At 53.8% G+C, this 13227-nt stretch overlaps 1 protein-coding gene across 1 annotated transcript in view; it reads left to right on the top strand.

The window, feature by feature from the left end:
• F8 (coagulation factor VIII) overlaps window positions 1-8890 on the top strand; it is a 26452-nt gene extending 17562 nt beyond the window's left edge. Inside the window, 13 exon segments of the mRNA XM_035892736.1 lie at window positions 1-727; window positions 1041-1206; window positions 2052-2258; window positions 2842-3070; window positions 3162-3344; window positions 3550-3666; window positions 4917-4988; window positions 5280-5365; window positions 5841-5996; window positions 6826-6970; window positions 7842-7990; window positions 8319-8495; window positions 8735-8890. The exon segment at window positions 1-727 is cut by the window's left edge and continues 102 nt beyond it. Of these exon segments, the coding sequence (XP_035748629.1) occupies window positions 1-727; window positions 1041-1206; window positions 2052-2258; window positions 2842-3070; window positions 3162-3344; window positions 3550-3666; window positions 4917-4988; window positions 5280-5365; window positions 5841-5996; window positions 6826-6970; window positions 7842-7990; window positions 8319-8495; window positions 8735-8890 (2570 nt within the window).
• Window positions 8891-13227: the final 4337 nt, after the last annotated feature.

Raw genomic sequence — 13227 nt, 5'->3', positions numbered from 1 at the left:
TCTCCCTGGGGGCAGCGGGACATGCCACAGGCTTGCAGAGCCCAGCTTTGGCCAAGCTGCAGCCGGGCAGAGGTGTTGTCTGGGGAACTCCTGGGAGTGAGCAAGCTCAGGGGAGAAGCCAGATGGAGGAGGAGACAAATTCTGTGGAGCAGCTGGGTCAGGTCAGTCCTCAGCCTCAGCAGCTCAAGGCCAATGCCATGGAGGACTACATGCCTGAGAGCATGTCTGGGCAAAACCCAGAAGAAATCCCTATGAAACCAGCCTCCAAAGAGAACTATTCCCTGTCTTTGAGCAGCCCTGCTCACAACCACAGCACTATCAAAAAACCAGCCACGTATGTGCAAGCCAGTCCAGATGGATGGTGGGTGCTTGGTGGGGAAGATGTCCTCAGAGAAACTAGGAAGAGAGAGGGCCAGGGTCTGGGTAGGCCCATGGAGGATGGAGAAAGCAACAGCACAGCTGGGAAGATGAATCATTCCCTAGGACATGGGGAGAGACCAGCTCTGAACAATGGGACCCATTCCAGCCCCTCGATGCCAAAGGCTGACAGGCTGGACTATGATGAGTACAGCAACACAGAGCAGACCACAGAGGATTTTGACATCTATGAGGAAGACGAGCATGACCCACGCTCCTTCCAGGGGGAAGTACGGCAATATTTCATTGCAGCAGTGGAGGTGATGTGGGAATACGGGAACCAGAGACCCCAGCACTTCCTAAAAGCCATGTAAGTGTGACTGTCCCTCATGTATTCCTCCTGCATTGCATGGCATGGCTTGATACATGAGTTGGCATGTCCTGGCAGGCAGGATCACAGGTCTATGACTGTACAACCTAGCCAAGCAGCCCAGGGGAAGGATGCTCCCAGTGCCTCCCCTCTACCTGGGGCGTTTTGTAATTTCAGCAACCTTGAGCTTCCTTGCAAGTCGGTCAGGGATGCTCTAAGCTCTGCATCACCCCTGCCCTGCAGCAGCCCTGCCATGGCTGCACTCCCTATGGTTTAGTATCACCTGACCTGCTTAACTGCCCTCACCCAGCAGGGACCCCTGGAGCGGCAGGAGGAAACCTTTCCAGCAGTACCGCAAAGTGGTTTTCCGAGAGTACATGGATGATTCATTCACACAGCCGCTGCTGCGGGGCGAGCTGGACGAGCACTTGGGCATCCTCGGGCCATACATCAGGGCAGAAGTTGAAGATGTCATCATGGTGAATTGAAAGTTCCCATTTCCTATAAAACCTGAAATCCCCCCATTGCTGGCTGTGCCAAGCCATAGGGAGTGCTGAGGTGGGCCTGTAGGCTCTGTGATGCTCATGGGTTCACCTTCAGGGCTCGGGGGCAGGAGCTGCCCTGTTGGCACCCTGTGTGGCATGTGGATGGCACCAGGCTGGGAGGCATCCCTACCATTCAGAGGGACCTCAGTGGCTGGAGGAATGGGCCAGCAGGAACCCCAGAGCATTCAGATGCAAAGCCCTGGACCTGAGACAGACCCAACCCCTATAACAGCACAGCCTGAGCAGCTCCTGGGCTTCATGGGGAGCCTTTTGGGTGAAGGAATTGTAAAAAGGGTAATGAGCTAAGCAGGGTTCAGTACAGCTTCTTTGGGTCCTCTATGTGAGGGCAGGCTCAGGCTTCCCTCACCACCAAAGGTCCTTCAGCACCCACCTAAGGAAGAGGTGAAAGGCTCTTCATCAGGCTCAGGACTCGTATGCCTGGAGAAGTTGCCCAGTTTTCACTGAAATCTTCACCAGGATTGATTCAGCACCTTTGGGCTTCAGAGATAGTAGTGTAGCTGACCTTGCTCCCATTGAGCAGGGAGAGAGCCTCATCCTGCTGACATAACCAGGGTGCACATTCCACATGGCACAGCCACAGGTTGTGGTTCAACAGGGGTTGGCCACTGCATGGGGCCCAGCTGGAGGTCTAGGTACCAGAGACATGGCTGCCTCCTTCCCATCAGCTGGCTGGATCCAACTCCAGGGTCCAGGGTACTCTCAATGCTGCATCTAGCCCCTTCCCACACTCCCTCTGCTTTGTCTTCCATCTGGTGCAGGTTACGTTCAAGAACCTGGCGTCACGGCCCTTCTCCTTCCACTCCACACTGCAAGCCTACGAGGAGACACAGGGTGCAAAGAAAGGTGGAGAGTTGGTGCAGCCTGGTGAGCTCCGGAAATACTCCTGGAAAGTTGTGCCCCAGATGGCACCCACCACACAGGAATTCGACTGCAAGGCCTGGGCTTACTTCTCCAATGTGGACCTGGTAGGTGGGAGCAAGCTCCATAGGGCATCCCAGTAAGGAGAGATGGGCAGCACACCTGGGTCCTGGCTGTGAGGTCAAGGCTTTTCCTATGGTGCTGTGCTGAAAGCAGCCTGTGGCTGTGTAGATTCTCAGGTGTCTATAATACAGTGATGAATGCATGCTGGTCCTTTCTCTTCTCTTCTCTTAATTGGGTTTTTCATCCTTTCCCCAGTTGTACCAGCTTATGAGACTTACAGGGAACTAGCATCCTGCAGTCCCTTACCCCTCTGCCAAATCTGGCTGAATTTGGCCCATGGGTTCCAGTGTTAGTGGGGTAGGGACTGTTGCACAGACAGGCACCACTTCTCTTGAAAGCACATGCAAACACTTGGCACACAGCCTTTCTTAGCTACAGGCAGAGTGGGGATCCCCCATTGAACCCAGCATGTCCTTCCCACCCTGCACGTACCATGCCCTGTGCATGAGTGGGAGCCAGGCCAGGGATGCGCACAGGGCCACTGCTTTCCTCTCTACTGTGCTGCTTGCAGGCATCAGTGCTGCCTCCCCCTCTGAGGCAAACCCTTCTTTTCTGGCTCCCTGGCAGGAGAAGGACCTGCACTCAGGCCTCATTGGGCCACTGATTATCTGCCGCCATGGGGTGCTGAGCTTCGTTTTCAGGCGGCAGCTGGCTGTGCAGGAGTTTGCCTTGCTCTTCACCATCTTTGACGAGACCAAAAGCTGGTACTTCCTGGAGAACATGGAGAGGAACTGCCGCCCTCCCTGCCGCATCCAGCAGGACAACTCTGACTTTAAAAGAAACCATTCCTTCCATGGTAAGGACCGTTGCCCTTTTCATCCCAAAATCTACATCGGGATGGAAAAACCCTGGAGCTTGAGCTGCTCCTGATCGCTTGCCTTCCCCAGCCATCAACGGCTACGTGAGTGACACACTGCCTGGGTTGGTGATGGCTCAGCAGCAACGGGTCCGATGGCACCTCCTGAACATGGGCAGCACTGAGGATATCCACTCTGTCCACTTTCATGGGCAGCTGTTCAGCATCAGGACTAGCCAGGAGTATCGCATGGGAGTCTACAACCTTTATCCTGGTGAGATGCAGCACAGGCACTGTGCACACCCAAGCTGTTGTGGGCTTCATGTTGGCCCGTTAGGAAGTGCCAAGCCTGTGGAAGGACAGCAAGCAGTGAGAGTGGAGCCAGAAGAGTCTGGCTCTGTGTTTGCACAGCACTTGGCACTGTGGCATCCCATTGCAGTCAGTAACTCCCTTCTGCTCTGCTCTCCATTCCTGGCCAGGTGTCTTCAGGACAGTGGAGATGTGGCCCTCGCATGCTGGGATCTGGCGGATAGAGTGCAAAGTGGGAGAGCACCAGCAAGCTGGGATGAGTGCTCTCTTCCTCGTGTACAACCTGAGTGAGTGATCCTCTTTGTGCCCCGGCCTGCTTGCTGCCGTGGCCAGCATGTTTTCGAGCGCCCCCCCAGGGCTCTTAGCATTTCCCCTGGGGTGGCCCAAGTGGGGTCTTCTGAGTTTTCACACTGAAAGACTCGACTTCAGCCCTTGCCACCCTGCACAGCCCAGCAGAGAGCATAGAGTCAGGGACATGGTCAGGGTGAAGGCTGGGAGACCAACTTCATTTGCCTGCAAATATTTGCTCCCAGAACTCTTGTTTTCCAAAACTGAGGGTCCCTGGACCTTCTGTAAAATGCACTTACCCCAGCAACTGCATGCATACGCTGGTGCCTGCCTGTGCTGTCAGGAAGGTACAGTGCCCAGCTGCCTAAACACATATCAAGAGGTAAACTGAGGCACAGAGTGATGGCAGGAGGCAGCGAGTGACACTGCCTGCCCACAGGTTTCTCTGATAGAAACAGCCCCAAGACCAACTGCAAATCCACAGGAAACCTCTGACTCCATTCACCCCAGAACACCACATTTCTACCTCACCATAAGTAAGCACTGGGAGAAGTGGTTTGTGAGAGCAGTATTTTATCACACAATGACAGTCTCTCTCCTCTTCCTAAAGTAGTATTAAATGTCAGCCAGAAAACGTTTCCATAAGTTAAAAATCTCCTTAAGGTTTCAAAATTGCATTTTCCCCCATGAATTTGCCATGCAGCAGAGATGCCAAGATGTGACAAGTTGCTAATAATAATGGTTATTATAAGAGACAAACAGCCCTGTGCTCAGCAGACCAGAAGAGAGACACAGAGAGACAGGGGTGTCAGGCAGACTTTCCTTCAGCAATGTGATATTTGTTTTTAAAAGATGCTGCCTAGCAACAAAAAGGCCGAGGAGCAAGATGTGTATAAGGAAGAAATACTTGTCAGCATTGTTGGGAGATCAGGACATGGAAATGAGAGACTGGGGACTCAAGGACAGGAGTTTGGCAAGAGGCTGCTGTATCTGACGCTGGGAACTCTCTGCTGCTGACATCCGGGTCAGGAGCAAGAAATTCCAGCATCCCTAAAATTCAGGGATGGACGTAGAGGCATCTGAAACCCATCATTTGGTGTGAGACAAACAAGCCTGGGGGCTCCTGGAGGCTTGAGACAACCTCCCTGAGCCTGGAGGCTGCTACCCAGCCTAGGCTTTTCCTTCAAAAGCCTTGTTATCTAATCAGTTCTCCCTGGTTTTTGCCCTCTTTCTCCCTGTTTGGCTGCAGACTGCCGAAATGCCCTTGGCCTGGCCTCGGGCCACATTGCAGACTCTCAGATCACAGCATCGGGGCAGTATGGTGAGTAGGGGTTGTCACTGCAAGTAAAACAGGTGAGGTTGTGTTTGCCTGCTACACTGGGTCCCTGGCAGAGTCCTTCCTCTACTCATGCCCATGTCAGCGTCCCATTCGGGACCTGGAGGTGCCTTTGCACATGTCTGGCCCATCATGTCAGTGCTCTGCCACCCTGTACAGGGCTACTAAACCCTAGACGATCCTCAGACCTCATCCTGCAGATGGACTTCTCACCGCCTCGGGCTGGGCTGTGCCAGCAGTTAGCAGCACCCTCATATCTGTGTGCTCTCCTCACAGGGCAGTGGGCTCCTTACCTGGCCAGGCTGGATAACACTGGCTTCATCAATGCTTGGAGCACCGACCGCAGCAACTCCTGGATCCAGGTAAGAGGGACCCTGTGGCTGGAGGCACCACTGGGGGCATTGCAGGGGCATGCTTGTGGCTGATGCACAGTGCAGAAGGACTGGCATGGATGGCCAGTGTCTCCCCAGCTACATCCTGCTATTTCTCCTGCTTCCCCTCTGGGAGGGGAGCTCTGAGATCCTAATGGCAGTTGGTCCAGCCATGGTGGATGCTGGCCTGACCCCCAGACTCATCCTTAGTGCAGAAAAGGAATCACCTGGTGGTCCGGCTGCAGCATCGGACTGTGCAAATATCCCCTAAAGACCAAGCGAGTACACTCCCCTGCCTTCTCCCAGCTGTTGGCTGACTTGTGCCCTTATGAAGGACTATTTTAACTAGTTTCATAACCTGTGCCCAGTTACATCATGAGGAAATGAGTTCCACAGGTTTATAGTGCATTGCCTGAACATGGCTTGGGTTTTCCATCAGAAATGAATCCCCAACTTTTATTCTCAGGTGGACCTTTTGCATCTCATGATTATTCACAGCATAAAAACTCAAGGGGCCCGAAAAAAGTTCTCCAGCCTTTACATCTCCCAGTTTGTTGTCTTCTACAGCCTTGATGGGCAAAGGTGGAGGAAATACAAGGGGAATGCCACCAGCACTCAGATGGTAAGGTGAATGGGTCCTGAGGAGAGTGTCTTCCCAGAATGGGGTCTCTTGGGGTGATGAGGGCTAGGGAACTCTGTACAAAAGACAGAGCTCTCCTGAGCCCCTGAGATGTTTGATTAGGGCAGGAACTGTGAGCATTCACTGCCAGGATGACTGAATCGCAGATCACAGATCTGCAAGGGACTTATCTGTATCCATCTGTCTCATTTTAAATTGACTGAGCTATTTGTTTCCATGATCCCAGGTGTCTGTGAGATCCACCACTTAACTTTATGTTGCATGCTACTTAGAACTAGGCATAAGATTTTTCCTGAATATCTTTTTTGACCCCAAAGGCAAATTTGTCTTTCTAAAAACATTGTGCAGATGCAGATGATTTGAGGGATCTCTAGTTATTAGAAAAAAAACACAATCTAAATATTCATAAGCTGATCATTCCAGCAGGAGAGGAAAAGTATCCAGAAAAGCCTCCATCATGTACACCAGCTGTGGCCAAAACTTTTCCTCGGTTCAAAAGTCCCAGGACTGACTTTATTTTTCTTCTTTTTCTCCCCTTCATTTAGTGAAAATATAAAAACATGTTAATTTGCACAGAACCTAAGTTTCTCCTCCCTCCTCCTGTTTCGCAGTGGTTCACCCTGATTTGGTGCATTCACACTTCTTTGGTCTGAATCACATCTCAAATCAGTTCCCTGAGCTGCCGTTCTCTTATAAGGATGGTGATAAGATACAGAAGTGCCAGACAGAGATGTTCTTCTCCCAGTAATCCTTCTCCTGTCTAGCTCTCTTTCCACTGCTACAACAATCCTTTTTCTCCCTTTCCCTGCAGCTGTTCTTTGCAAATGTAGATGCAACTGGAGTGAAAGAAAACCACTTCAACCCTCCGATCATAGCCCGGTACATCCGCATTAACCCCACTCACTACAGCATCCGGACCACACTGCGCATGGAGCTCATCGGCTGTGATTTGAACAGTACATCCCACCTCCAGATACCAAGCACCAAAGCTGGGGCCTGATCCAGTGGGGTGCTGAGCACCAGCTCCATGTGTTTCAGGACTCCCCAGGCAGTTGTGGAAGGGGAAGGAGGAGGCTGGAGATGGCATTGAGATGTTAGGATGGAAAATCTCATTATGGTCTTAGAGATAGCAATACCGGAGGGGGAGCATGGGACCAGCTCTCACCCATCACTTTTTCCTGAACCACCAGAAACCTCCAGCAGCAGCTAAGCTGATAGCTGGGGAGCTGCTGCCTCAGTTTGATGGAGCACAGAACACGCAGAGGCAGACGCTATTGGCTTTTCCTCTGGATTTGCCATTCCAAGGCGAGACTGTTCTGGCCCACAATGTGAGCCAGGGCAGTGGTGCTCTGGGATCCTTTCTTTAGCTTCACACGCAAGCAGGGAGGATGCTCCAGCAGCTACAAGCAGCAGCAGCTGTGCTGTCACCCCATGCCACAAGCTTGCCAGCTGGCCCTGAGGCAGCTGTGCACATGCACATCTGATCACACTGTGTGCAGGGTGTCTCCCTGCCAGGTATTCTTGTCCTTCCCCTGGAGACAGGTTCTCCTTATGTCCTGGCAGATGCACAAATTCTTCACATTCCTCCTAGATAAAATCTCCAGGGAGAAAAGAAGATGGGACTAGTGGCAGGTGTAGTTTGGCACTCCCCATCCAGAGCCATGCTGCACACAGGGGCCCTGAGCAGTGCAGGGACCATCACACTGCAGAAAGGCATAGGTGAACCAGGGAAAGTGCACTAAAGGTGGATGGAACAGTGAGCAGCCAGAAGGCATCTCCATGATGGGCCTGTTCCCCACTCTGACAAGCATCACTCCTCTCTTCCAGGCTGCTCCATGCCCCTAGGAATGGAGAATAGAGGGATCCCTGACCAGCGCATCTCCGCGTCTTCCTACAGCACCAACATCTTCTCCAGCTGGTCACCCTCCCAGGCCCGCCTGAACCTGCAGGGGAGGACCAACTCATGGAGGCCAAAGGTAGCCCATGCAAGGAGATCCCCAGGCAGGCAGCTGGGGCGTGGGCAGGCAGCTGGGATCCCAGCAGGCAGGCTGGGTTCTTGCAAGCTCTCCTAGCCAGGGCTGCATGGGGAGTGTGTACAACCATGTGCAAGCTGCCTGCACACAGGCAGGAGAGTTGCTGCACTGATTTAGCACCCAGCAGCTCCAACAAGATGCCTGGTAGGGCACATAAAGCCCATAGCACATAAAGCCCAAGACTATGTGCAGGGCTAGCGTGGCTTCAGCTGCAATGGAAGTGTCTTTCTCATTGCTGCTGAAGCATTGAAGGCTGTCTGTCCTTCCCCAGAGGAACAGCCCCAGCGAGTGGTTGCAGGTGGACTTTGAAGTAACAAAGAAGGTGACTGCAATCATAACCCAAGGTGCCAAAGCTGTCTTCACCCACATGTTTGTGAAGGAGTTTGCTGTCTCCAGCAGCCAGAATGGCATGCACTGGAGCCCGGTCCTGCAGGATGGCAAGGAGAAGGTAGGCAGAGCTGCTCCATGGCCAGAGGCAGCCCATGGCCATCCCTGGGGCAGCAACCACAGCCCCTGGCAGAAAACATGCTCACAGGGGGTTTTTTTGCAAGAGCAGTGAGCCAAGCTGCACTTTTTGCTCCCTAAAGGATTCCCAAGTGGCCTTGTTGGGGTTGATCATGTCCTCAAGTCATGGGCTTACTACACCAACAGAGGAGAGCACACCCCTGATTTCTATCTCCTCTCCAGATTTTCAAGGCAAACCAAGACCACACCAGCACAGTGACGAATACCCTAGAGCCCCCTCTCTTTGCCCGCTATGTGAGGATACACCCCCGCCAGTGGCACAACCACATTGCCCTGCGGATAGAGTTCCTTGGCTGCAACACTCAGCAGGAGTACTGACAGCTGTGGGGCCAGGCATGGGCAGTGGTGGCCCAAGGACCCACATCTCTCCTAGCCAGGGCTGCTGGGGGAGGGTGTACAACCATGTGCAAGCTGCCTGCACACAGGCAGGAGAGTTGCTGCACTGATTTAGCACCCAGCAGCTCCAACAAGATGCCTGGTAGGGCACATAAAGCCCATAGCACATAAAGCCCAAGACTATGTGCAGGGCTAGCGTGGCTTCAGCTGCAATGGAAGTGTCTTTCTCATTGCTGCTGAAGCATTGAAGGCTGTCTGTCCTTCCCCAGAGGAACAGCCCCAGCGAGTGGTTGCAGGTGGACTTTGAAGTAACAAAGAAGGTGACTGCAATCATAACCCAAGGTGCCAAAGCTGTCTTCACCCACATGTTTGTGAAGGAGTTTGCTGTCTCCAGCAGCCAGAATGGCATGCACTGGAGCCCGGTCCTGCAGGATGGCAAGGAGAAGGTAGGCAGAGCTGCTCCATGGCCAGAGGCAGCCCATGGCCATCCCTGGGGCAGCAACCACAGCCCTTGGCAGAAAACATGCTCACAGGGGTTTTTTTTGCAAGAGCAGTGAGCCAAGCTGCACTTTTTGCTCCCTAAAGGATTCCCAAGTGGCCTTGTTGGGGTTGATCATGTCCTCAAGTCATGGGCTTACTACACCAACAGAGGAGAGCACACCCCTGATTTCTATCTCCTCTCCAGATTTTCAAGGCAAACCAAGACCACACCAGCACAGTGACGAATACCCTAGAGCCCCCTCTCTTTGCCCGCTATGTGAGGATACACCCCCGCCAGTGGCACAACCACATTGCCCTGCGGATAGAGTTCCTTGGCTGCAACACTCAGCAGGAGTACTGACAGCTGTGGGGCCAGGCATGGGCAGTGGTGGCCCAAGGACCCACATCCAACCAGACACTGAACTCTCACCAGGGCTGGAGCCAGCCCTCCAGAGCCCTGGCCACTCCTGCTGCAGGGGAGAAGGCAGCCTGCAGAGCTGTCGTAGTGGCTGGCTCGTTTGCAGCCTCTTCCTGTCCCTCATCTACCAGATGCTATATAGTCAGACGTAATGCTGAAGAATTAAACAGTAATTTTCCAGTATCTCTCTGCACTTTCTCTTCTGCTCCAGCCTTGGAGTCCCCAGGGGCTCAGTCGGCATTACCAGCAGCTAGAAATTAATTAGCCCCAGAGCTTCTCAGCCTTGTTTTGCAGAAGATCCTGCTGCCCCAGCACAGTCCTGGAGGAGAAGGAAGCAGCAAAGACAAGGGCTGGGGGAGGAGGCCCTACTCCAGTGTCCATTTCACAATTGGTGTGGATCGGTGGCTAGAGGGAGGCAGCGCTTGCTCAACCTGACTCAGCACTGGGCTTTGGCCCTCCACTTCCCTTCATCTCCTTCCCATAACACTCCTGCTGCCATTCTGGTTTCTGTAGCTGCCTCGAGCAAGCCCTCCTTGCTCGCTCACTGGAGTTCTGTAGGCACCTGTGGCTTCCAGGGGCTCTGGTGGGACACTGACCGCTGGATGAGCTGCTGCCTTGCCATGGCCCCCAGCAAGGTGTGTCACGGGCTGGAGCCATCTTCCCGCCACCGGTGACTCTCCCCCTCCCTGGCACCCACCCCACACAGTGGCAGATGTTTCCCCTCCCAGGAATGGTGATGAGCAGGCTGACACTGGCACCTGCCTTGTGCCTCTCATAGGCTGGGGACCTTCCAGAACAACGGCCCCCTCACAAAGGCCTGGAGCTGTGGGCTGTGAAGCAGGTGCAGGGTCATGCCTGACAGGCAGCACACTTCTCCACGGTGGTGGCAGCACTGTCATCACTGCCAGCTTGTCAGAGCCTACACCAACCCATCCCTGGCACTGTGAGTCCTCCCTCTGTGGCAGGGGAGCTGGGCGGCCCCACAAACACCTCTGGCTGTTGGTGTTGGGTGGGAAGCAGGGTTATGAGGGGGCTTTGGAGAAGGTTGGGTGTCAGCCAGGTGCTGGCCGCCATCACAGTGGGATGGGCAGGGTAGGTGTGTCAGCGCAGCAACAGCCAGCGATCAGCCTGTGGATTCCCACGGCACCCCAGCAGTCAGGTAGTCTCTCCTCACACCTATAAGAAATGAGCCTCGGGCAGCTCTGAGGAGAGCTCCACTGGCAGCACCAGGGGATGATTGTGGTGGGGACCCCAGGGCCCTTCCATGAGGCAGGGTGGTTGCACAAGGAATGGCTGCTCTGAGCCACCCAGCTCCTGCCTGCCTATGGGTGCACTGGGCTGGCTGTGCTGCACATAGATGCTCCCCTCCATAGCTTGTGTCCGAAGGAAGCAGGATATGTGCTGCAGATCAGCCTAGTGGCATGACCTGTCCGGAAACCCACACCCAGTGGACATCAGAAGCTGATGTCTCAAATGAAGCAGGGCTGAAAAAGCCTCATGCAACTGCCGGGCTCCACATTGCTGTACAAGGAGCCTTTGATGTGGCCCTGGCAGTGATTACATTACAGGCCCAAGCAGGAGATGCAATCACCCTTTGGATTAATTGCATTCTGACAATAACCAGGCACAGATGTGAGCAGAAGCTGCCTGGTGAGCACTGGCCTGGAGAGAGGAATTGGAGCCGTAAGCTTCTCAAAGGGGAACACCCCTGCCTGAGGCAGGGCAGTCTTCAGTCTGGGAGGACAAAACCTGTCACCTTGGGCCTTTCTCAAAGCAACCTTCCTCAGCTCCAAGGCAACAACCTCTCTCCTGAGTGCAGTGGCCAATGCTGCACAAGGCCAGTTGGCTGCAGTCCCTGGACCATCAGTGCAGAGGAGCATCCCAGGCATGGTGAAGGGCAGGATGGCAGAGAGAATAGAGCAGAGAGTTCAGCAGCAGCAGCAGCTCAGCCCTGAACAACAGCTGGACTGTAGAAAAAAACCCGCACACACTCGCTGAGGAACTGGCCTAGTCCCCCATGTCAATGCCCTTGGACAAGGGCAGACATCTGCACCCTCTGGGCCTGACCAGCTGAAGCTTAAATACCCATCAGGGCGAGGGACTGACAGGGACTGGTCAAGAGCAGGGGGTTTTGGCAACACAAAATTGGTGAGAACCATAAGCACACCCAGTAGCTGTCTCAGATGCAGATGTAGTCAGTCACATAGGACTGGCTGCTTTGTATGGTCCTGGCTGCCTTGTCTCTCAGGGCTGGTACCCAGCTCTGCTTGGCAAAGCAGGGACATGGTCTTTGCTTGTACCGGTGGATGCTCAGGCTCACCCTGCCTGCAGAAACAGGCTGCTGTGTTATGACATATTTATCCGGTGACACAGGGTTAGATCAGAGAAAAAGCTATGTGCACCAGAGCCCCCTCTGGATTATTTTCAAAGAGGAAACAGGGCTGAAATCTCTGCAGGTGACCGAGCAGACTTCACCAACCAGCCCTGAGCAGCTCTGGGATGTTCTCCAGCAACCCAGGAAGCAGTGAAGGGGCTGTGCTGAGCAAGAGCACTGGGAAGGGACTGTGGGCAGGTGGGCAGATGTGTCAGAGCCTGCCAAGCTCAGGCATCCATTACCGGAAGCATCTCTTGACGTTTATCTTGTGGGGAGTGGAGACCAGATGCTGTTTTCTCCCAGCATGACACAGATCTGAGATGCATCACAGCCTCCCGCAAGCCACAGATGTTTCTGTGCAGGGGAAGGGCTGGACCAGCACAAAGCCTAGTCACCATCCTGCAAAGAGCCCTGCTGCAGTAGAGGCTGCCTGACTGAATCCTCCCAGACACCAGGGATCTTATTCTCTTTCATGGCTCAGCTGCTAGGATTGCGTGGGCAGGGTGATCCAGTGATCATGCAGCTATCTGGTATCTCCAGGAAGACAAAACACATCCCTGCCATCCCTGTCTAGTGTAGCCCAAGCAGAGATTATTTGGCAATCCAAAGCGTGCAAAGTGTTTCAATGCTGAGCCCCAGCCAGACAAGCCATGGGCCAGGGCTGCTTCTGAACCTGGCTTCTCCAGTGCTGGAGGGAAAACCCCCAGTATGCAACCCCAACCTGAGCCAGACATGGGGGATGTATGCTGGTATTGCAGCTGGGCAGATGGGCACCATTGTCAGAAGTTGCCAGCACATAACAGAAATGGGCAGCAGCATGCTGAAGACAGCACCTGAGCAGGGACCGTGGCTGACAGGGAGTGAAGCAAACTTGGGAAAGCACAGCTTAATTCCCAGCTCAGCCATGGAACTAGGGCCAAGCTGCTCACTGCCTCCTCCACCTCGGTTTCTCTGTATATAACTAAGAGGGAATGAACAGACTTAAACTTCCCTTTTCTGTCTGTCAGGTGTCTCTCGTCACATTTCTCCTTCCTACTACGTATTCCA

This window comes from Egretta garzetta, unplaced genomic scaffold (genome assembly GCF_000687185.1).
Source record: "Egretta garzetta isolate BGI_Z169 unplaced genomic scaffold, ASM68718v1 scaffold1134, whole genome shotgun sequence".
Lineage (NCBI taxonomy): Eukaryota > Metazoa > Chordata > Aves > Pelecaniformes > Ardeidae > Egretta > Egretta garzetta.
Note: the sequence above shows the minus strand (reverse complement) of the source record. Positions and strands in the feature narration are given on the sequence as shown.